We start from the raw sequence: 22,566 nt of genomic DNA on the forward strand, positions 1-22,566 counted from the left end.
TTAATTAGTGCTATTCTACCCAACCAGGAAATTGGAAGGTCTCCCCATTGCTGGAGGTCCTGCCTTATCCTTTCCAGTAAATGCACAAAGTTAGCCTTGTATAACTGACCAAATACTGGGGTGATAAAAATGCCTAAATATAAGAAACCCTTCAGGGACCAACGAAACGGAAAATGGGATCCATCCACTAAGTGGGGTATCATAGCAAGAAAATGGCTTCTTAATGCAAATAACATAGTAAAATGGCTTCTTGGCTGCAAATTGACAATTCTGCTGAAAGCTGCATAAACTGGCTTTTAACCCTGCTAAAGCTGCATAATTGACTTGACCAGTCTGTCTCAACAAAGATTAGCAGACAATGCTTCCTTTACAGCATAGAAATAACTAGACTAGATAAGACACTACTGGCAATCCTAACTGACCTTCAAGTGCAGGTGCAAAAACTCGGTTCATGAGATAAGAATGGCTTCAGTTTTGGAAAACAAAGTTGGTTCCCAGGAAATATCATTGGGTTGAGTTGCTGTCAATAAAACTATTCCATTAGTTAGTTGGCAATTATGTACGATTATGGCCTGTACTTCTCTTTAAGCAAAGTATAAAAATGTCTTTGTTTTAAGCCATGTGCACAGTTCCTCTGAGGAACACACAAGTGCTTAACCTGTGTTTCTGGATGATCTGTGCCTGGCCATGAGTCATAAAATGTGAATTCTTACAGAACCAGACTGATTGCTAGTGTTTATTGACTGATCGTGGAACAGAGAGACCTCCCCCCTGGGGGGTCCAGATCTTCTGGGGATGGCTGTTTTAATATGTTTCAACTGGAGGCTAGAAAAATGTAGCATTGTGAAGTTATCTGTTGGTTTGTGCTAGAGTGAGGTACCGCATACCAAATACAACATTCGAGAGTTTTTCCTGAACAGTGACCTAATCCATAATCTGACAGAGATAGTGACTACAATCTCTACGGTGTTAATGGAAATATATTTACATAATATAGTGTTTACATGTTGAAGTACAGTTAATATGTAAAGCTTCGTTTTCCATTCAGAAGAGTCTGGAATGTGCAGGTATTTTTCAAAAATGTTAAGAACCCAAGTGTTTTATAGTTCAGAAGACACCAGTGCTGAGTTTAGAAATCGGTTTAGTTTCTCTGCCAGAAAAAGGATTCAAGGAACTTCTGGGAATAAGTTACTTCAAAAAAAGATTATTTGTGAACCTTCCAAACCAGTACTGTTTGATTAGAAATCTTCAAGTTTTTTGAACTGAAAAAAATTAGGGCTCTCAAGTTAGTAATGAATAGTATGGTAAGGACTCTTCAAACAGTCTGCACTGACTATGTGGAACAACTTTGAAGAATATAGTTACACAGAACCCTAAAGACTTGGAATGGCATGGTGAGGGTGTAATTTCTCTGAACCTGGATCTCTAAAAGATAGTCTGAAAAAAGCAGATTGAAATTCACTGTTTGATGTGAGATCATTCTTATTGTCTTCTACATTTAGATAGATTGTTTTTAAAAATTCTTTTGTATAATAAACCTCAGTGACTAATATTAACTAATAAAAAACAGGTTACCTGGAGCATAGAACTTTAGTATTGTTGTAAAAAATTACATTCTATGTAGATTTTCATCTTGCACTTATCAGGATAGCTTGTGAGAATACCAATTCGAGAGGAAAACCAACATGTGTACTGTGAGTGGAAAGTAATGATGTGTTGGCAAGTGGACTCTGGCATTGCCATGGTGAATGCAGTCATCTCATGTAGTCATGATCTATCAAGCCAGATTTCATTCTGGGATCTGACTTCTCCAGATGTGATCATAACACCATCGTCCTCTCCCTTTCTATAGTCCACACTAAGCTTTACCTCACATCATGGATGCCCTAATAACTCTTTAATACCCCAGATTAGCCTAGAAACTTTCCATACCTGTTCAGCTGCCCATGTAACTCACTCCCTTCCCCAGTGACTCTCTAAACATCCACCCTCAACCCCACCCCTCACCGTTGGCTTTCCCACTGTTGACTCAGTGACCCCCTCCCCAGTGATCCGTCACCCCCAGTAATTCCCTATACGGTTGCCCTGGTGACCCTCCCATCATCTATTGCCCTGCTGAATCCCCGACTCCCCTACCCGAGTGCTCCTCCACCCCCCCCCTCGTTGCCACCATCACCCTTTGCCACCCACCCCCCTTCCTGCCTACCCCGTTGCCTGGTAAACGCCCTCCCCCGCTGACATCCCTATTACCCCCATAGCCCCCCCTCGATGACCCTCGCCAATTGCCCCGGTAACCTCCCCATTGCTCCTTGGTCCCTGTTGCCCCGGTAACCCTCACCCTCCTCCCATTGCCTGGGTAACAACCCCTCCCTCGTTGCCCCAGTAATTCCCCTCCCCCTGCTGCCCTGGTAACCCTCCCCCGACTCAGTAACCACCCCATTCCCCCGGTAATTCCCCGCTCCCGTTGCCCCAGTAAACCCCCCCTTCACACTCTGTTGCCCTGGTAACTCTTCCCTTCCCCCTGTTGCCCCGGTAACCCTCCTTCTCTCGCGCCACCCTCACCCCCCCCCCCGCGGGTCGGCTGCTGCTGACGTGTCGCCAGGCCAGTACGCATGCGCCGCCAGCCTGGAGCACTCAACATGGCTGCATCATGGAATCAGATGTGTCTTTCTGTTTTACTGATTACAGCCATAAGCTGCAAGAAAGACCAACAGAAACTCTTCTCCAACTTCAAACGGTGCATGGACGCAGAATGTAGCAGTAAGTCTTTGATACTCGTTGACGTAATTCAACAAATGATTAGTTTTAAACAAAGTTGATGTGCCCCAGTGATGATGATGATGATGATGATGATGGAAGGAAGGCGGAGGGAAATAAACTATTCAGCTGTGTATAATTGGAGACCAGTTGGCAGCTCAGTAATAACCCGTTTATTAAGTTGAAGTTTATTGTATCCGTTTTCTGCTCGAAAATGTGAAGCTTCGAGCAACATGGAAGAATGAAGTTTAGATGCATTTTATAATGAATTGGTATTTGAGGGGTGTGGTAATCTGTTACTCCCCCCTCACTCCCCCCTCACGCCCCCCCCACTTAATGCAAACTTTTATTCGTAGAGAGCTAGACGTTTCTGAACTCAGAACTTTCTTTTTTTTGTTGTAATTTTCTTGCAAAGTTGCACTGGAATCCTGTACTTTTAATGAGGATGTTAGAAAATTCTAAATTCAATCTTATGATAGAAAATCTATTTAGGAGATGAGATTAGCCATTGTTAATTCTCTCCATCATTTAACATCAAAATAAAGGAAACAAGGGATTTTTTCATGCTGATTGAAATATACTAGCTATCATGTTCCCTTTGTTTTAGTTTAATTTGTATGGGTTTCATTTGTAGGAGATGATGTTTACTGTTCTCCCTCAGAGAAAATTGATGTGACTTAATTTTTTTTACAGAGTATCATATTCTTGTTTTGATGTACGAAATAACAAAAGATTGCTACTTGGAGAGACCAGTCTGTTGTTTCTACTATCCTTAATGTCTAGGTGTGAATAATGTTACTTTTGCCAGTCTTAAGACCATATTGGTGATCTGCCTTGTGTATGTTTGTCACATGGATGCCAATCTTCTCCCTAATGCCAAATTATTGCTTACATTTCTGCCAGTTTCTCTGCTATGCAAAATTGTTCTTTAACTCTCCTTCTGCTCATCCTTAGTCTACATTTTACTCAGCCTGAATTAAAATATTGCTTTACATTTTTATGAATTATCGGTGAGAATATTGTTGGGATCTCCATATCAAAAACAATGTTGATGCATTAGAAAGGATTCAAACAAAAGCAACATAATTTCTTAGGACTCTGTGAAATTATGGAAATAAGTAATTGAGCTTGGACACATGTCTTGGATATAAGCAAACCCAGTTTGTGAGATTTAGAGAGCACAGGGTTAAAACCAGCATCTGTTAAATTTAATATTATTTGTTCACCACCCACTCTGCCAACTCCTTAAACATGATTACCATACAATAGAATCCCTACAGTGTGGAAACAGGCCATTTGGCTCAACAAGTCCACACTGACCCTCTGAAGAATAACCCACCCAGACCCATTCCCCTACCCTAAAACTTTTACATTTTCACCTGACTAATGCACATAATCTACACACCCCTGAACACTAGGGGCTATTTAATGTGGCCAATTAATTGTGCATTTCATTAGAATCTCTCATACTGTAAGATGGGTGAACATGGAAGCCAAGGGGTGGTTTGTTTATGATTGTGTCCAAGTGCGTCATCCAGAAAGATGTAATTCTTGAGCTGGTCTCTGGATCGCAATTTAATTGTGAAATTCTTGATCAATGCCCCATAATCTAGGCACATTGAGGTCAGTTGGAGTAACCACCTTCCATTCTAGTTGCGATCAGTTAGGTTAGATTAGATTACTTACAGTGTGGAAACAGGCCCTTCGGCCCAACAAGTCCACACCGACCCTCTGAAGAGCAACCCACCCAGACCCATTCCCCTACATTTACCCCTTCACCTAACACTACGGGCAATTTAGCATGGCCAATTCATCTAACCTGCACATCTTTGGACTTTGGGAGGAAACCGGAGCACCCAGAGGAAACCCACACAGACGCAGGGAGAATGTGAAAACTCCATACAGACGGTTGACGGAGGTGAGAATTGAACCCAGGTCTCTGCTGCTGTGAGGCAGCAGTGCTAACCACTGTGCCACTGTGAGCTGAGTATGGACCTAGAATGACTTGGAAATTATTATATGGAAACAGGCCAGTAAGCCCTGCCAGTCTGTGTTGGTCAAAGATGGAATGTGCTGGAGAAGGTTAGTGGCTATGACACAGTTCATGTTTTTCAGTGACTCTTCATCAGATCTCTTGATCTATTTATATTGTCCTGCTTCAAATTCTAATTCTGGCCAAGTATATTGCTTTTTATGAGTGACCTATGTCCTCTTTTTCTTGGTCCCTCCCTGATAAGTCTGTTTCTATACACACTACCCATCTCTCCATTTTAAAAAGTCTTTATGGAATCATGCTCACAATCACTTATATTCCATAATTTCCTTAATTTTTTTTCAGTCCTCATTTGTATTTATTTCCTCATACCAGAAAGCAGCAGCTGGGCTCTAACTTTACTATTGACTCAATGTCTCTCTTACATTCTACACAAAACTACACATTTGATGCTGTGGTCTTACGCAGGTTTTAGTAGATCCACCTTTTTGTGTTTTGAATTTAAAGCACTTTTAAAAAAAAATTTCAATCCTTTGCTAGAAAATTTGGTATGTCAAACTACTTTTGCTGGTTATTCTTTGATCTCATGCTTTGGAACAACATAATGTAATGAAAGGTGTGAGATAATTGTTGTGTCGAGGGAGGCAGGATGTAGTGGTAATGTCACTGGTCTAGTAATCCAGAACCCCAGCTTGACATTTTGACAGCATGGGTTTGAATCCAACCATGGTAGATGGTGAAATAAATAACAAAAATTATAAGTTAACATTGTGTCAAAATCCATTTGGTTCATTAATGTCCTTTAGGAAAGGAAATTTGCATCCTTGCCTGGCTGACATGTGACCCCAGACCACCACAATGTGGTTGACCTTTAAACACCCTCTCCATTGTATTAAACGGCTGCAATGTTTAAACAAACCTGATGAGCCACCTAGCATTGAACTTGGCACTGGAAACTTTGATGACAAACAGAGCTGTATTGACTTTTACCAACAACTAGAGTCTTGTGCCAAATTGGGAGATCTGTCACACAGTCGAGTCAAGCAAGTCAGACATTTTGTGAGGTATGATTCTGAGTATTTCAGTCTCTGAAACAACAGTATCATCATTCCTACTGTTCTGCTACCAGCACCGCCAGTGTGATGACCTCTGAAGACTTCGCTTGCAGGAGAAACACAATGGACGCACCTGAATGCCTGGCGAAGGGAAATTTACACATTTGTGTGGACAGGAAATACAATGAAGAATCCTCTAGCGGACCTTCTCACCCACTCAGATGGCTGGAATCTCCTGTGTCAATTACAAATAAATTGCTCCTGCCGGATGCTTGATTAACTTCCATTCAGTTTATTCTTGTTTGAATAACTTTACAATTTTTACGATTGTACTGTATGTGCTTTATGGTTATCATTGTGTTGTACCCCGACAAAGCATGCCTGCGCCTTCAGTTCTGGGAAGAGCATTCTGGCCATCTGTGCAGAGAATTAGTTCTGTGTCAGTCTGGTCAATTTCTCTTCCACGAAATTGCTTTGTTTAATAAATCGCTTGTCAATTTCACCGCGATCCTCGTTTGTGGTCACTGATTCATTGTGCTGAATATCTCCGACAATAATGAATAGATGAAATCTAAGCTACAGCCAGTTGTGAATAGTGCTGAATGTTTAAACAACTAATAGGAAATAGCAGCTCCACAAATATCTCCATTTTAATGATGGGGAGCCCAGGACATCAGTGCAAAGATGAAGCTGACATATTCATGCCCATCTTGATCCAGAGGTGTTGGGTGGATGATCAGTCTCACATCCCCAGCATTACCGGTATCAGCTTCAGTCAATTTGAATCAGTCTGTATGATGTCAACAAATAGTTGCAGACACCGTATCCTATAAAAACAATGGACTTCTCAGGATAGTTGGAGATGGGAAGTAAATGCTGCTCCAACCAGCTATGTCCACATTGCCTGAATGAATAAAAATAAATAAACTCAAGGCTTTATTTTCAAGGTGAGAATGGATCAATACCATACTGTATTGAGCACTTATTTATACTCTTGTACATTTTTTCTTCATCTGCGTTCTAAGTTGCTGCTTCTATTCAACTGTCTGTATTTGATTCATAGAATCATAGAACCCTGACAAAATGGAAGCAGGCTGTTTAGTCCAATGAGTCCACACCGACCCTCTGAAGACCATCCAGACCCACCCCTCTACCCTATCCCCGTAACCAAAGAACAAAGAAAGTTCCAGCACAGGAACAGGTTGTTTGGTCCTCCAAGCCTGCATGGATCCAGATTCTCTAAACCTGCCACCTATTTTCTAAAGATCTGTATCATTTTGCTCCCTGCCCATTCATTTATCTGTCTAGGTACATATTAAATAATGCTATCGTTCCCACCTCTGCCACCTCTGCTGGCAATGCATTCCAGGCCACCACCCTCTGCATAAAGAACTTTTCACGCACAACTCCCCTAAACTTTTCCTCTGTTGCTTTGAAGTCATGACCCCTAGTAATTAAGTTCCGCACTTGAGAAAAAGCTTCTTGCTATCCACCCTGTTTATACCTGTCATGATTTTGTCGACCTCGGTCAGATTTCCCCCCTCAACCTCCTGTCTTTCTAATGAAAATAATCCTAATCAATTCAAACTCTCTTCATAACTAGCGCCCTCCCAACCAGACAACATCCTGGTGAACTTCCTCTGCACCCTCTTCAAAGCATCCATATCCTTTTGGTAATGTGGCGACCAGAACTGTATGCAGTATTCCAAATGTGGCCGAGCCAAAGTCCTATATGACTGTAACATGAGCTGCCAACTCTTTTACTCAATGCCCCGTCTGATGAAGGAAAGCATGTCGTATGCCTTCTTGACCTTGAATTGGATCTTCCAAAATGCATCACCTTGCATTTGCCTGGATTGAACTGCATCTGCCACTTTTCTGCCCATCTCTCCAATCTGTCTATATTCTGCTGTATTCTCTGACAGTCCCCTTCACTACTTGCTACTCCACCAATCTTGGTGTCAACTGCAAACTTGTTAATCAGACAACCGATACCTTCCTCCAAATCATTTATGTATATCACAAACAACAGTGGTCCCAGCATGAATCCCAATGGAACACTACTGGTCACAGGTCTCCATTTTGAGAAACTCCCTTCCACTACTACTCTATTTCCTGTAGCCCAACCAGTTCTCTATCCATCCAGCAACAACACCCTGGATCCCATGCGACTTCACCTTCTCAATCAGCCTACCATGGGGAACCTTGCCAAACGCCTTACTAAAGTCCATTTTTGTGACATCTACAGCCCTTCCCCCATCAATCAACTTGATCACCTCCTCAAAGCATTCCATTAGGTTTGTAAGACATGACCTTCCCTGCACAAAACCATGCTGCCCATTACTGATAAGCCCATTTTCTTCCAAATGGTTGCTCTACCACTGACATCAGGCTCATTGGTCTAAAATTACCTGGAGTATCCCAGCTATCCTTAAGCAAGGGGCCAACATTAGCAATTCTGTAGTCCTCTGGAACCTTACCTGTGTTCAAGGATGCTGCAAAGATATGTTAAAGCCCCAGCTATTTCTTCTCTTGTTTCCCTCATTAACCTGGGGTAGATTCCATCCGGACCTGGGGACTTGTCTACTCTGGTACTGTGAGACAGCAGTGCTAACCACTGAGCTATTGTGCTGCATTGTCCCATCTGCAATTCACTGATGATAAACAACTAAATGATGAAACGATAGCTTGGCGTTAAAAAAAAAAAGGGAGCCATGCAAAATTATCCTTTATTGATTATGCAGCTAAAACATGAAGGAATGGGAAGGGACAGCTTTTAAGGGGAATTGAAGTAGGTTGGAGGAGGTAGGGTGATGTGTGTGTATGAGAAAGCATGTGGGTGAAGGAGTGCTGGAGGTGGGAAGAGGTGCTGTGTCTGAAGGTATTGGGGAGTGGATGAGGGAGATGCATGAAGGTGTCAGGAGTGGCTGAGGTAGGGTGTGAAGATGTATGGGAGTGGATGAGCGAGGTCTCAGGGAGCATGCTGCTAACTGTCACTTTGATGTTTTGTATCTTACAGTGCTGATGTGTCGAGGTAAAGCTGTGCAGGATTTCACAGGTCCCGACTGCCGTTTCCTGAGGTTTAAAAAGGGTGAAACGATTTACATCTATTATAAATTAGCAGGGGAAAGGGACGATCTATGGGCTGGAAGTGTGAGTATTTTATTTGTATTAATGTTAGTCATATGAAGTAAACTTGGAACTACCAGCAATCAAATCAATGTTTCGTTAAATAAACAGTACGCCCTCTGAATAAATTGATGTGACTTGAGGTCCAAGTCCAAGGTATAAGCACAAAATCTGAGGGATATGAGTTGTGTACTGAAGATGTTTTGTATAGTTGGATGTTGCTGCTGCCATATTAAACTGAAGCTCCCTCTGCCTGTTCAGGTGGGTGTTAAAATTTGAATTGCTGGAGGAAGAAAGACCAACGTCCATCTCATTCACTTTATAACATCCTGGAGTTCACATGATACTGTAATTATTGTCTAATGACATTAATCATAATTAGCATATAATTTGAAGAGCAGCAGGAAGTGCATTGTCGAGTGACTTGTTGAGTATCATTGCAGCCTGTGGTGTAAATAACTCCACGTGGACAGAATGAGGTGTCATATCCTTGTTGGGAGACGGCAAACAGGAACTGTAATTTCCATATTTGTGAATTGCCCACAGCATTTCTCAGCTTGTTTTACCAGCCTTTTGTTGTATCCTATTATGTATCTGCCCAGACGTCTCTAGGAGATAGAAAGGAAGAAGAGGGGGAAAAAAAAGAGTTGTAATAATCCTGGAAAGCATTTTGAGTCAGAATCTTAGTGTGGAATCAGTCCTTTTGGTCCAACTTATTTGAGCAGACCGGACAGCCCAATCTGACTAGTTCCATTTGCCAGCACTTGGCTCATATCCTTCTAAATGCTTCCTATCGATATACTCATCCAGATATCTTTTAAATGTTATAATTGTATCCGCCTCCTCCACTTCCTTTGGCAGCTTGTTCCATACATTCACCATCCTCTCACCAAAACTTTCCCCTCTCACCTTAAACCTACACCCTCTAGGTTTTGACTCCCGTAACTCAGGGAAAGGGACCTTGGCCGTTCATCCTATCCATGCCCTTTATGATTTTATAAGGTCTTCCCCTCAGCCTCCGATGCTCCATGGGAGAAAGTACCCAACCTATTCAGCCTCTCCCTATAGCTCAAACCCTCCAGTGTCAGTCACATCCTTGTACGTCTTTTTTGCACTCTGAAGTTTAATAACATCCTTCTTACAGATGGGCCAGATTTGTACGCAGTATTCCAAAAGTGGCCTCACCGATGTCCTGTACAGCCGCAACATAAAGTCCCAACTGCTATACTCAAATGTTCTGACCAATGAAAGTAGGTTCTGACCAAATGCTGCCTTCACCACCCTGTCTACCTGTGACTCAGCACTCAGTGACACATTACAAGGAATGACTTGTTTAGATTTGAGCACAACCCTTTTCTAACATATAGTGTATGATACTGACATCTGCCTGACTGTGTGGAAAATTGTCCAAGTATTTCCTGTACACGAAGCAGGTCAAATCCAAATTAAACAATTACCATTTCATTTAATCTACTCTCAATCATCAGTAAAGAGGTGGAAGGTGTCATGAATCAAATAGCATTAACCCAGCAATAACCTGCTCATTGATGTTAAGTTTGGGTTCTGTCAGGGCTACTCAGCTCCTGAGCTCATTACAGATTTAGTATGACAGACTGCAATAGTACAGGAAGGCAGCTCACCAACATCTTCTCAAGGGCAGCTAAGGGCAAGCCATAAATGCGGCCAGCCAGCATCGCAACATTCCACAAATGAATTAAAAGCAAATTGGTTCAAATGTGGATAAAGGACCTGGATTCCAGAGCTGAGGTGAAAGTGATTGCCCTTGACATCAACAAACCATTTGACCAAATGTGGCATCAAGGATCCCTAGCAACATTGGAGTCAATGAAAATTGATGAGGGGAAACATTCTACTGGTTAGAGTTATATCTGGCACAAAGAAAGATGGCCATGGTTGTTGGAGGCCACTTATTTCAGCTCTAGACCATTTCTGCAGCAATTCTTCAAGATATTTCCATAATTGAATCACCCACTACCAAGATCCTGGGAGTTAGTATTGACCTAAATTGAACTAGACTTGCTATATAAATACTGGATTAGTGGTGCTGGAAGAGCACAGCAGTTCAGGCAGCATCCAACGAGCAGCGAAATCAACGTTTCGGGCAAAAGCCCTTCAGGAATAAAGGCAGTGAGCCTGAAGCATGGAGAGATAAGCTAGAGGATGGTGGGGGCGGGGAGAGAGTAGCATGGAGTACAATGGGTGAGTAGGGGAGGAGATGAAGGTGATAGGTCAAGGAGGAGAGGGTGGAGTGGATAGGTGGAAAAGGAGATAGGCAGGTCGGACAAGTCAAGGAGACAGTGCTGAGCTGGAAGTTTGAAACTAGGATGATGAGGTGGGGGAAGGGGAAATGAGGAAGCTGTTGAAGTCCACATGGATGCCCTGGGGTTGAAGTCTTCCGAGGCGGAAGATGAGGCGTTCTTCCTCCAGGCGTCTGGTGGTGAGGGAGCGGCGGTGATGGAGGCCCAGGCATACTGTGGTTTCAAGAGCAGGTCAGAGGTTAGAAATCCTGCAGCGAGTAACTCATCACTTGACTCCCCAAAGTCTTTCCACTATCTACACGATACAAATCAGGATACTCCCCATTTGATGAGTGCAGCTCCAACAACAGAAGAACATTGACACCATCTAAGATAAAACACACTGCTTGATTGGCACCACATTCTCAAACACATTGTCTACGTGATGCAGTGCACCGATTCACTGAGGCTTCTTCAGCAGCACCTTCTAAGCTCCTAAACACACTCGAAGGACCAGGGCAGCAGATAAATGTGAACACTATCACCTGCAAGACCCCCTCCTACCATTCAGCGTCATAACTTGGTAATGTATTGCCATTCCTTCATTGCTGTTGGAACTGTCTTTCGAACAATTCCATAGATCTGCTCCATGGCCTCTTGTTGTTCAGTAAGATGGCTTGTCGCCACCACCTTGAGGACAACTGTGAATGTACAATAAATGCTGGCCTTGCCCAACAATGCCCACATCCTGTGAAAGAATAATAAGTTCACCATGAATTCAACTTTGTGATCAACTTTGAGAGAAATACTGGTGTCAGTGAATGTCAGTCCCAATGACTTTCACTTGCAAAATGTCATAAAATTGTTTAAAGTTCCAGAAATCAATGGGTATGAAGTTCCTGTGTGGTGCAGACAAGCATAATATCCCTTTTCCGATTGTAATCTGTGGGATGCTTCTTAAATTAATCTTTGTCAGGAAGCATCTTCTGTGACCATTCATTGATTGCAAGCAAGCTAAATCCCATCTTCATCTCAAGCTGCCACACATTCCCAGCAAGGGTCACCTGGGAAGTGAAGGGAGCTGGAACCACGTCAGCTTTCTGTTTCTTGTTAAAAAAAATTTGTTTTTGCCTCCTAATCTAGGGAATCAGAGGGCCTTTACTTCCAAATACTGCGATTACGGGACTTGAACAAAGTGTGGAGCTGGTTAAAGCACAGTAGGTCCAACAGCATCAGAGGAGCAGGAGAGTCGAGGTTTTGGGCAGGACCCTTCGCGGGTTCTGATGAATGGTCCTGACAGAAACATTGACTTTTGTGCTCCTCTGATGCTGCTTGACCTGCTGTGCTTTTTCCAGCTCCACATTTTATCGACTCTGACTTCCAAACATTTGTAGTCCTCACTATCTCCAGGATTCAAACAGAGTACCTCAGCTGTACCCAGCATTCTGGCAGTTAGGGTGTTGTGGGTGCAAGTGGTTTTAAACCATTTTTTTTTTGCTGCGCTTAAATTAGTTTGTAATCTTCCAATTCTCCAAATTTACTTCCAGTGAAGAATCTTGTATTTAGGATGGATTACGAATAGCTGAATGTGTAATCTAATCTCGGACAGTAAATGTAGAACAGAAGCTGTGAACAGTCAATAAATTTGAGGTTGCTTCAGATAGGTGAACAGTTGGCATAGTTTAAAGTTGGTTTATTGCCCATGGTATCTCTACATATTAACCAGCTTAGTGATAAGGGGATGTGCTTATCTTTGTGATAAATGACAAATGTGTTTGCTTTGTGAATTTCCTGCAACAGTGCAGTGTGTCTTGTACCATTCACAACAAAGTTTGGCACAGGTATTTGTGGTACGAGAATTAATTAACTCTTTTGAATGATTTCACTTTCAAGTTTTAAAATTACTTGTTTGTATTGGTGACAGTTGTTATATTTTATTCTGTATAAATCGGTTTGACACATGCTGATATCTGAATAGTAATGTCAAAGCAGTAAAGTATTTTCATGAGATCTGAGGAGAAACACCATCTCCTAATAACAAATCCTTCCTCATGTTCCAGAACCAGCATATCAGTCAACAAACAAAATTTCTGTATAATCTCTTGGCTTGGAAATCTCCTCTTACACTTTCTATGTTGTTTGTACAGCCAGTTATGAAAGGTTCACTTATTCATCTGCCTGCCCAGACCAACTCAGACTCTCATTCCCCGTGTTTTAGTTCCTGTTAGCTCTCAAATATTTCAAAGTATTGGCAGAAGCAAGAGAAACGTGATGGCTATAAGACTTGACTTTTGTTTTCTTGGAGGTACCCACTTCTGTGTCTTTAAGATGCTATTAAAGAATTTAACTTTTGATTCTAATGCAAGCAGCCTACTTTTTTTCATGCTCTGCTAAATTTCTCCTAAACTGGTCAAAGAATGCCAGAATTACAATGTCCCATCAAATCGCCTCCCGGCTGACTTGACCCAAGTCACAAGCAGAAATGGATCAATTCTCTGTATAAGACACTCAGTATTCAGTTGTCTAATGAAATTAGAGCAGTGTACAGTATTTAGGTTAGTATTCATTATGTATCATTAGGATTGTTAGAGGGGATCAATGTAAGTAAAAATTGAGAAAATCATTTATTTTGATAGTTATTTTTATTAGGGTTTGATTTTCTAACTGGTTTTATAATCCTTATATTGAAAGGCTGGTCTGCTCTTGAGCCTGTTTTCTGCTGCTGTTCTGAAGATGGTAATTGTTTTCATTGATTTACCTTCTTTATATCTGCAACATTACTTGATATTCAAATGTTTTCTTTCTCATAGGTGGGGAGTCAGTTTGGATATTTCCCCAAAGATCTTGTTGAAGTAAATCTAGTGTACTCAACTGATGAGGTGGAATTGCCTGCTGAGGTAGGTGTGTGTACTTGTGCTATATATCAGTATAAAACTACAAATCTTGGCTATGCTGCACCAATCTGTAAAACTCTGGTTTCAAATTTTGGGGCGATCCCTCAGTGATCAGATTACTGTTTTTCTTCATCTTGTAAGTTTGTGTTTCTTTATTGTGTTATAGTGTACCAATACATCATATTTTGTGCCACAAAAACACAGAACTTCTTTTGAATCTGACAATGTTGTTCCAGAGTTAATGCAATGTCTTGATCTATCTATTGGGATTGATCCCATCAGGCCCTGGGGACTTAGCTGGCTTAGTGTTTTTCAAGACATCCAACACCACCACCACCTTAATACTAGAGTATCAACCTACCCCTTCCAAATCTTACCATCATCCATGACCACCTTGGTGAATACCAGTGTGAAATACCACTTCCTCTAGTTCCATGCATAAATTCCTTCCTTTGTCCTTCGACAAACCCACTCTTTCCCTAGTTCTTGAGATAAAGTACATGTAAAATGCCTTGGAGCTCTCGTTAATCCGATTTACCCAGGATATTTTATAGTCCCTTTTAGCCCTCCTAATTCCTTGTTTAACTTCTTTCCTGCTTCCTTTATATTCCTCAAGGGCCTTGTCTAAGTTTCCTAAACTTTACTAATGTTCCCTTTTCTATTTTGACTAAACTTGCAGTATTTCTTGTCATCCAGTGTTCCCAAATTTTTCCATCCCCATTTTAATCTTCAAAGGAACACGCTGGTCCTGAACTCTGAACTTTAACAGGCTCTCACACATCAGGTGTGGATTTGCCCTCGAGCAGCTAACCCCAATCTAATTTCTCAACTTCCTGCCTAATGTTTTATGGTAGGTTGTAAAGGCAGAAGTGCCACATTGGTTACTGAAAACAGCTTAAGTAAATAACTTGTGAGGCCTTTAGGTTTTTAAAACAATTATAACATTGCAGGGGGAGTAGCCAGCTCCATCAGACCAGGCTTTCTAGTTTTCTTTTAGCTTTAGCGGTCAGAAGCAGTTTTGGGTCTCAGAAGAGTTGGCAGCTTCATTAAATGATTCCTAGCTGCTACTTTCTCTGAAATCTTTCTTGATGTTCTTTCCTCCTGGATTAGAGAACTGCTTGTAAGAATCTGTGTCTGATTTTACTTTTATGCTAAGGGGTGTGTTTATGGGATGTTCCTATCATGAGACAGTTAATTAGTAAGAGGTATTGTATCTATTATTTAGTTAAGATTTCCAATAGCTAAATTATTCTAAATTCTTCTTTCTTTTGTTTGTTTTTTAACCTTAGTGTTTAAATAAATTGTGTTTTAATTAATGCCAAGTAGTTTGATCAGTCACATCACATCTGGAACATGCACTTCACACCTACCTTTTTAAAGTAAGAAAACATTAGGGTTTAGCCTGCCTACCTTAAAATATTTTGAGGGGTCTGGAATGGTCCATAACACTACCTATACTGTAAACTGTTTCAAGAAACCCTCATGAATGCACCTAACAAATTCTGCCACATCTAAGCTCCTGGCACTAAGAGTCCCAGTCAATATTGGGAAAGGTAAAATCATCTATAACAATCCTGTTGTCTTTAGATTTTTCCAATGATCTGCTTCCATATCAGTACTTCAGTGTCTCACTGGCTATTGGAAGTCCTATTGTATTATCCATCATTGTGACTGCACATTTCATATTTCTGAATTGTACCCATATGGCTTCACTGGATGAGCCCTCCAAGATTTAGTGCAGCTGTGAAATTGTCCTTAATCAGTAATTCTCAATTTACCTTTCTCTTATTGTGCCTGAAGCATTTAAACTCTGGGACATTGAGCTGTTAGTCCTGCCCTTCTCTCAACAAAGTTTCTGTAATGGCTATAACATTGTATTTCCATGTGCTAAGCTGACCTGCCTTACTTGCTACGCTCCTTGCATTAAAATAAATAAACTTCAGACAGTCAGACTTGGCGTGATCATTAACGTGGCCCTACCTGTCCTCCTTATTTGACTTATTGATGTAAATTTCATACATTCTTCTCAATCACTCAATATGCTGATCTACTGCTCTGGTTCCTACCCCCTACCACATGAGCTAAGTCCTCACTGTAGCAGTAGCAAACTGCCCTGCAAGGAGATTGGTGCTGCTGCTGTTTATACAGGCACAGTGAGTGTAATCCTGAGCTTACAATCCTAGATGTCCTGCTTTCAATTTTCTACCTCACTCCTAAAATTCCCTTTGCAGGGCCTCTTCACTCTTCCTGTCGTTAGTACCAAAATGAACCATGACCTTTAGCTGCTCACCCTCCCCTTTCCGAATATTCTGTGCTCACATCCTGGCACCAGGGAGGGAACACACCATCCAGAAATGCTAGGGAAGCAAGGGTCAAATGGGAAGGAACCATTGAACGAAATTGATATTATTTTTAAAAAAACTTGAGAAATTAATGAGACTGAAAGTTGATAAATCCTCAGGGCCTGATAGTATAAATCCCAGAGTACTAAAGGAGGTGGCCATGGATATAGTGGATGTGTTGGTTGTCATCATTGGAAATTCTGTCTATCCAAAACTATTTTGGCAGAATGGAAAGTTACAAATGCAACTCCACTCTTTAAAAAAGGCAGGAGGCAGAGAACTGGGCGTTACAGACCAGTTAGCCTAACGTCAGGAGAAGAGAAAATTCTGGAGTCTATTGTAAAGTGATACTCAGACACTTGGAGAATACCATTAGGATTGAACAAAGTCAGCAAGGATTTATGAAAAGGAAATTATGTTTTACAAACCATTAGGAGTTTTTTTGAACCCAGACCTAATTGGAGGAGATGAGAGAGAACTAGTGGAAGGGGGGATATTTGGACTTTCAGAAAGCTTTTGGTGAAGTCCCACAAGGAGGTTAGTGCGCAAAATTGAAACTGTGGGATTCATGGCAATATACTGGCATGGATTGAGAATTGGTTAGCAGACAGGAAAAGAAAAGAAGAAAAGGATTGTTTTCAGAGTGGATAGTGATGAGAAATGAGTTACTGTAAAGATCAGTGCGATTCAAAATATATATCAACAATATAATACGTATTTTGAGGTTTGTTGATGAATAAAAACTAGATGGGATAGAGTGTTGAGGAGGACATAAAGAATCTTCAAGACCACTTAGACAAGTTGACTGGACAACTGCATGGCAGGTATAAAATAATGTGGGTAAATTTGACATTGTCTGCTTTGGTTTGGCAGAGTACACTATTATTTAAATGATCAAAGTTAAAAATCACACAACACTAGGTTATAGTCCAACAGGTTTAATTGGAAGCACACTAGCTTTCGGAGTGCCGCTCCTTCATCAGGTGGTTGTGCCTGAAGAAGGGCTTATGCCCGAAATGTCGATTCTCCTTCTCTTTTGCCTGACCTGCGCTTTTCCAGCAACACATTTTTAAGCGGGAGTCAGGAGAGACCTGTCATTTTCACTTCACCTCTGGAATTCAACTCTTTTGTCCATATGTGAACCAAGGCTGTCATGAGGCCAAGAATTATGTGGCCCACACTGTGTGTCAGTGAGCAGGGTATTGCTGAGCTGATGCTGTTTACTGTTGATGACACCTTCCATCACTTTTATGATGATTCAGAGTAGACTGACAGGGTGGTTAGATTTATCCTGCTTTTCGTGAACAGGACATAGCTGAGCAATTTTGCACATTGTCCATGTCAGTGTTGAAATTGTATTGGAAAACTTGGTTTGGGGTGTGATAAAATATGAAGCTCTACTACTGCCAGAATATTGTCAGGGCCCAAAGCATTTGCGGTATCCAGTGCTGTAACAGTTTCTCGATATCATATGGAGTGGATTTTGAGTTGGTTGAAGACAGGCATCTGTGATATTGAGGGTCACTGGAAGAGGGAGGCTGAGATGGATTATTCGGTTGGAACTTCTAGCTGAATTCCTTACCTTTTAGCCTTCTCTTTTACAGTGTTATTCGTAACGTTATTGCCCCTTTCTTCAGTACCGTCTACCTTTTTGGTGCATTTTGTAGATAATCATGCCTCATAGTGTGAACTTAACCCGTGAGAGTGCTCTTTAAAACCTGTCTCATTGATTTAAACATAAATTTGATCCTCCTTGTGTATATTGACCCAACACTGGAAATTGTTTTATACCTTTAAAGGCAATTGTTGCTCAAACAACAGTACAATTGGAGTTCTGTTTAGCAGAAAGGGTTGAGCAAACCTGCACTTTCCTCCTCTTTTATTAATAATTAGGGGAAATTATTTCATGAGGGAATATTTGTTGGGTTGTCACTGGGCTTTCTTGGTTTGTGTTAATATAATGTACAAAGGGGAAAATTGGATTTTAAATATCTGCTGTAAATACTGTATGTTAATGTTAATTCCTCAACTCTGATGCTCTTCCCGTTGCCATTCATGAATTACAACTTGTACACACTTCAGCTTAATGATGTGTAACTATTTCTTCAAACTCTGGTTTTCTCCTGTTTTTTACAGGAAACTGATTTTGCTTGTTTTAATGAAGAGCCTGATGAATTTGATTATGTAGACCTTGATCACCTGACACGAGCAAATGGAGAAGCCATGATCAACGAAGAGAAGTCAGAATCGCACATCGTAGCAACAAAGAAAAGAGATGAAGATACTGGGCAGGAAGTTCCAGCTCCCAAAGTGCCTGATAATTTGGGAGAAAATAAAGCTAGAGACAATAAAGAGGCAGTTAATTTTGCAGACCGGAGTGTCAGTGACTCTCCAACAGAAACTAAAGATAAGGGAGATGAAGCTGTAGATAGTATACTCAATGATGAACAAATTCTTCATGTTGAAGATGGAGAATCTGAGGGAAAACCTGCTAATGTGGGTGAAAATGCTTTCTCTTTGGAAGAGCATCCAATAGAAGAAGATGGTAGTAGCCACGTTAAAGTGAGCGCACATTTGGAATCAAGTTCTCAGGGGCTTCAAACCTCACTTCAAACAGAAAATGAGGATCTAAGTGTTGACAGCGAAGACACTAGAGTTTCTTGGAGTGAAGCTGCACTATTAGATACCGAGGAACAAAGATCTCCGAAAGATAAAAGGGAAGACATTTCTGAACATGAGGGATCTTTGAAATTAGAAACTACATTTGGATCAACAATGGATGCAATTGTGGTCGATGAAGAGATGACTAGCAAAGTGACCGTGCTCGATGAAGGTACTGTATTTGATTTTGACCTGCAGAAAGATGAATTTGTTGAGAAAGTAGATCCTGAGGAGGTAGCTCTGCTAACATATTCTGATAGTAAATATCAACAGCAGCCAAAGCTTCCAGAAGAAGACCATGTCCAAGATGAAGATGTTGGTGAAGACCATATTGTAAAATCTGAAGAAACTATTGCTCAGGATGTTAATCTTGCTGTGACTCCTGTCAATTCAGAAAAGGGGCAATTATTGGCTGAGGTAATGGAAGAACATGTCAATATTAGAGGTGAGGGTGATAAAAAGCTTCAAATGAGAAGTTCGGAAGGTGAAAACAGTCAAAACGGAAGATTGTGGACTACACTTAGTGACACTTTCAGTTCAGTTGTAAGAAGAGGTGAAACAACGTTAAAGTTTACAGCCCCTCTCAATTCTGATTCCAGAGACACTCAGAAAGAAACTAAATATCGAAACACTGAAGATTCAGGAGCAAAGGATTTGGTAAATACATCAGAGAAAGAGGTTGAGGAAAAAATTGTGAATACAGCTCCGGAACGAATAGAAAATGATGGAGGGAAGGAGAGGTCTAATGAAATAATGCAACATGATGGAACTGAGGACACAATTCAAGCTTTTGCCAGGGTCTCTGAAACTGATACTAATTTTGAAACACATTTTAAAGAAAATGAAGGCAAAGAGCAGGTTCAAGGTGTTAGGTCCAAAACTGAAAATCAAATGTCTGGGCTAGAGAGAAAGTATAGATTGAAAACAAATGGCTCAACTTTTACTGAGGAAGCTGACTCTAATGATTTGTTAAAAATACCAGAGAAGGATGACCAAACCAGAAAAATTGAACTGAGAACTCTAAGGCATCCTAGTACTCAAGATACATCAGGAGCCGTGCCAAATCAAGGTTCGCAAAAGTTAATGCATTTAGAACAAGAACCTGAAATGGAAAAATTGATTGACTCTGAGACAAAATGGTCCAGAAATACATCTGTTGAGATCTCACGTAGTGGAAATGAAGAGTTGAAATCACAAAATCAAACCAAATCAGTAATAAATAAACCATTTTCTGTAGAGGACCTCAATGGCAAAGAACCGCATGACACAAACCACGCCAAGGAACATCTTGCAAGCCCTAGAGCAAATTATGAGAAAGTAGAGGGCTTTGAAATGACAGATGAAGTATTACAGGATCTTGAATCTGATTTGACAAAGAATAACCATAAAGATGCAAGTCTTTCATTAGGTAGTAATTCAAAACTAACTGAAGCTGATATTTCAGACCAATTGCAGGAAGAAAAGAAGGAAGAGGACATGGACATTTTGGAAGAACTCTATGCTGTTGATCAACCAGAAGAGTTGTTAGAAGATGAAAATGCTGCAGAAGCCAGAATGGCACAAAATACTCATTCTGATACCACTGATCAAGAAGAAACTTCAGATGATGATGATTTGGATGATGAAGATGTACTCTTGGAAGAGGAAATGAATACAGTGGAGCCAGAAGATCAGATAAACACTACAAATAGCCGAAAAGAAATGCTTGTAGAAAAGAACCATGAAGAAGAACACCGCAAACTTGCTCAGAATATTCAAGATGTGCCAAATAAAATTGAAAGCCAAAGAGAATTAGAACCCCACCTTCGGCCTGTGGAAGAAAATGCTCTCAATGTGGATAATAAAGACCAGTCTCAGCATCTGAAAGATCTGTCTGAAATGTCACAAAAAGTTGTGAGCGAGGGTTTCAAAACTGATAGCACGGTGAATGAGGGTATGCAGTCAGAGGCTTTCTCCAGTGTTGAAACTACATTAGGCCCCTCTGAAGTTGAAAGCAAGGCTAAAGAACCTGTTCATCAAAGCACAGTTATTAGGTCAGAGAACAAAGATTCAAAGTATAATGAAGAAGTGGAACAACTTACAATTTTGAAAGGCTACTTAGATGAAAAGAGCTTTGAACGTTTGTATGTGTATCTTGATCCACAGCAGGTTCTAGAACTAGAAGCTGTGCTTCATGATTTGAAAGAGGAACTAAGCCTTAGCAAGTTGTCCAGAACCAATGAGGAAGACATTGAAAAAACTCTTGACCAAATATTGGAGGGTTCTGAGACAAGGATTCTTGATATGGTGGAGAATATGTTAGATAAAAGAGAGAACCACTGGCAGGCTGAGGAAAATTCACAAAGCGATGGGGAGTCAATGCTCTTGAGTGATCTCCAGGAGCTTATATTTCAAATAAGGGAGAAGTCCTCTGGCAACAATGAGAGTGTTGCACTCATTCCTGGAATGGAAATACCACAAGAAGACACAGATTCATCCAATGGTAAGAGTTTAAACTAATTTCTTTTTGGGTTGTCCATTCAGAGCAAAGCAGCCTGCTTGATTTGTGGGCTAATATCCCTTGCTTCCTCCACAACTGACAGTCAGTGGCAGCAATATGTACCACCTACAGGATGCACTGCAGCAACTCACCAAAGCTCCTTTGAAGCACCTTGTAAAGCCACAGCCTTTACCACCTAGATGGTCAAGGGCAGCAGATGCATGGGAGTCACGGCATGTGTAACTTACTTTTTGCACACCCTTGCCTGACTTGTACTTTGTGTGTCCTTCGTTGTTGCTGGGTCAAAATCTTGGAAATATCGACTTAATAGTGCTGTGGGTGTCCCTACGTGAAATGCTCTTCAGTTGTTCAAGAAAGCAACTTACCCTATCTCTGGCGACTGACTAAACACAGGCATCTACTATAAAGCCACTGACCCCCTCAGCTACCTGGACTACACCACCTCCCACCCTACCTCCTGTAAATCTCCAGTCCCTTATTTCCAATTCCTCCGCCTCTGCTGCTCTGCTCTCAGGACGACCAATTCCACATAGAACATCCCAGATGACCACCTCCTTCAAAGACTGCAATCTCCCCTCCCACGTGGTCGACGATGCCCTCCAGCGCGTCTCCACTTCCTGCACCTCTGTCCTTGAACCCCACCCTCTCCAGTCGTAGCAAGACAGAACTCCCCTGGTCCTCGTGTTCCACCCCACCAACCTCCGGATACATCGTATCATCTTCCACCACTTCTGCCATCTACAAACAGACCTCACCACTAGGGGTATTATTCCCTCCCCGTCCCGTCTGCATTTCAAAGAGACCATTCCCTCCACAAGTCAGATCCACCCCAAAGGATCCTTTCACATCAGAAACAAATTTACCTGTACTTCCATGCACATCATCTACTATATCCGTTGCACCCAATGTGGTCTCCTCTTCATCAGGGAGACGGGACGCCGACTTGCAGGTTGTTTCAGAGAACATCTCTGGGACTC

At 41.4% G+C, this 22,566-nt stretch overlaps 1 protein-coding gene across 3 annotated transcripts in view; it reads left to right on the forward strand.

Annotated features, from left to right (window-relative positions):
• The first annotated feature begins 2,617 nt into the window (after positions 1-2,617).
• The window catches only part of mia3 (MIA SH3 domain ER export factor 3), a 106,230-nt gene continuing 86,281 nt past the window's right edge, over positions 2,618-22,566 (forward strand). For 2 of the 3 annotated variants that reach the window (XM_072550715.1, XM_072550716.1), the window contains exons 1-4: positions 2,618-2,760; positions 8,825-8,958; positions 14,003-14,089; positions 18,565-21,571. In XM_072550715.1, the coding sequence (XP_072406816.1) occupies positions 2,640-2,760; positions 8,825-8,958; positions 14,003-14,089; positions 18,565-21,571 (3,349 nt within the window). In that variant the 5' untranslated portion in view covers positions 2,618-2,639. Of the gene's footprint in view, positions 2,761-8,824; positions 8,959-14,002; positions 14,094-18,564; positions 21,572-22,566 lie in introns of those variants that run through there. The other variant, XM_072550717.1, reaches the window with a different exon arrangement.

This window comes from Chiloscyllium punctatum, chromosome 3, assembly GCF_047496795.1.
Source record: "Chiloscyllium punctatum isolate Juve2018m chromosome 3, sChiPun1.3, whole genome shotgun sequence".
Lineage (NCBI taxonomy): Eukaryota > Metazoa > Chordata > Chondrichthyes > Orectolobiformes > Hemiscylliidae > Chiloscyllium > Chiloscyllium punctatum.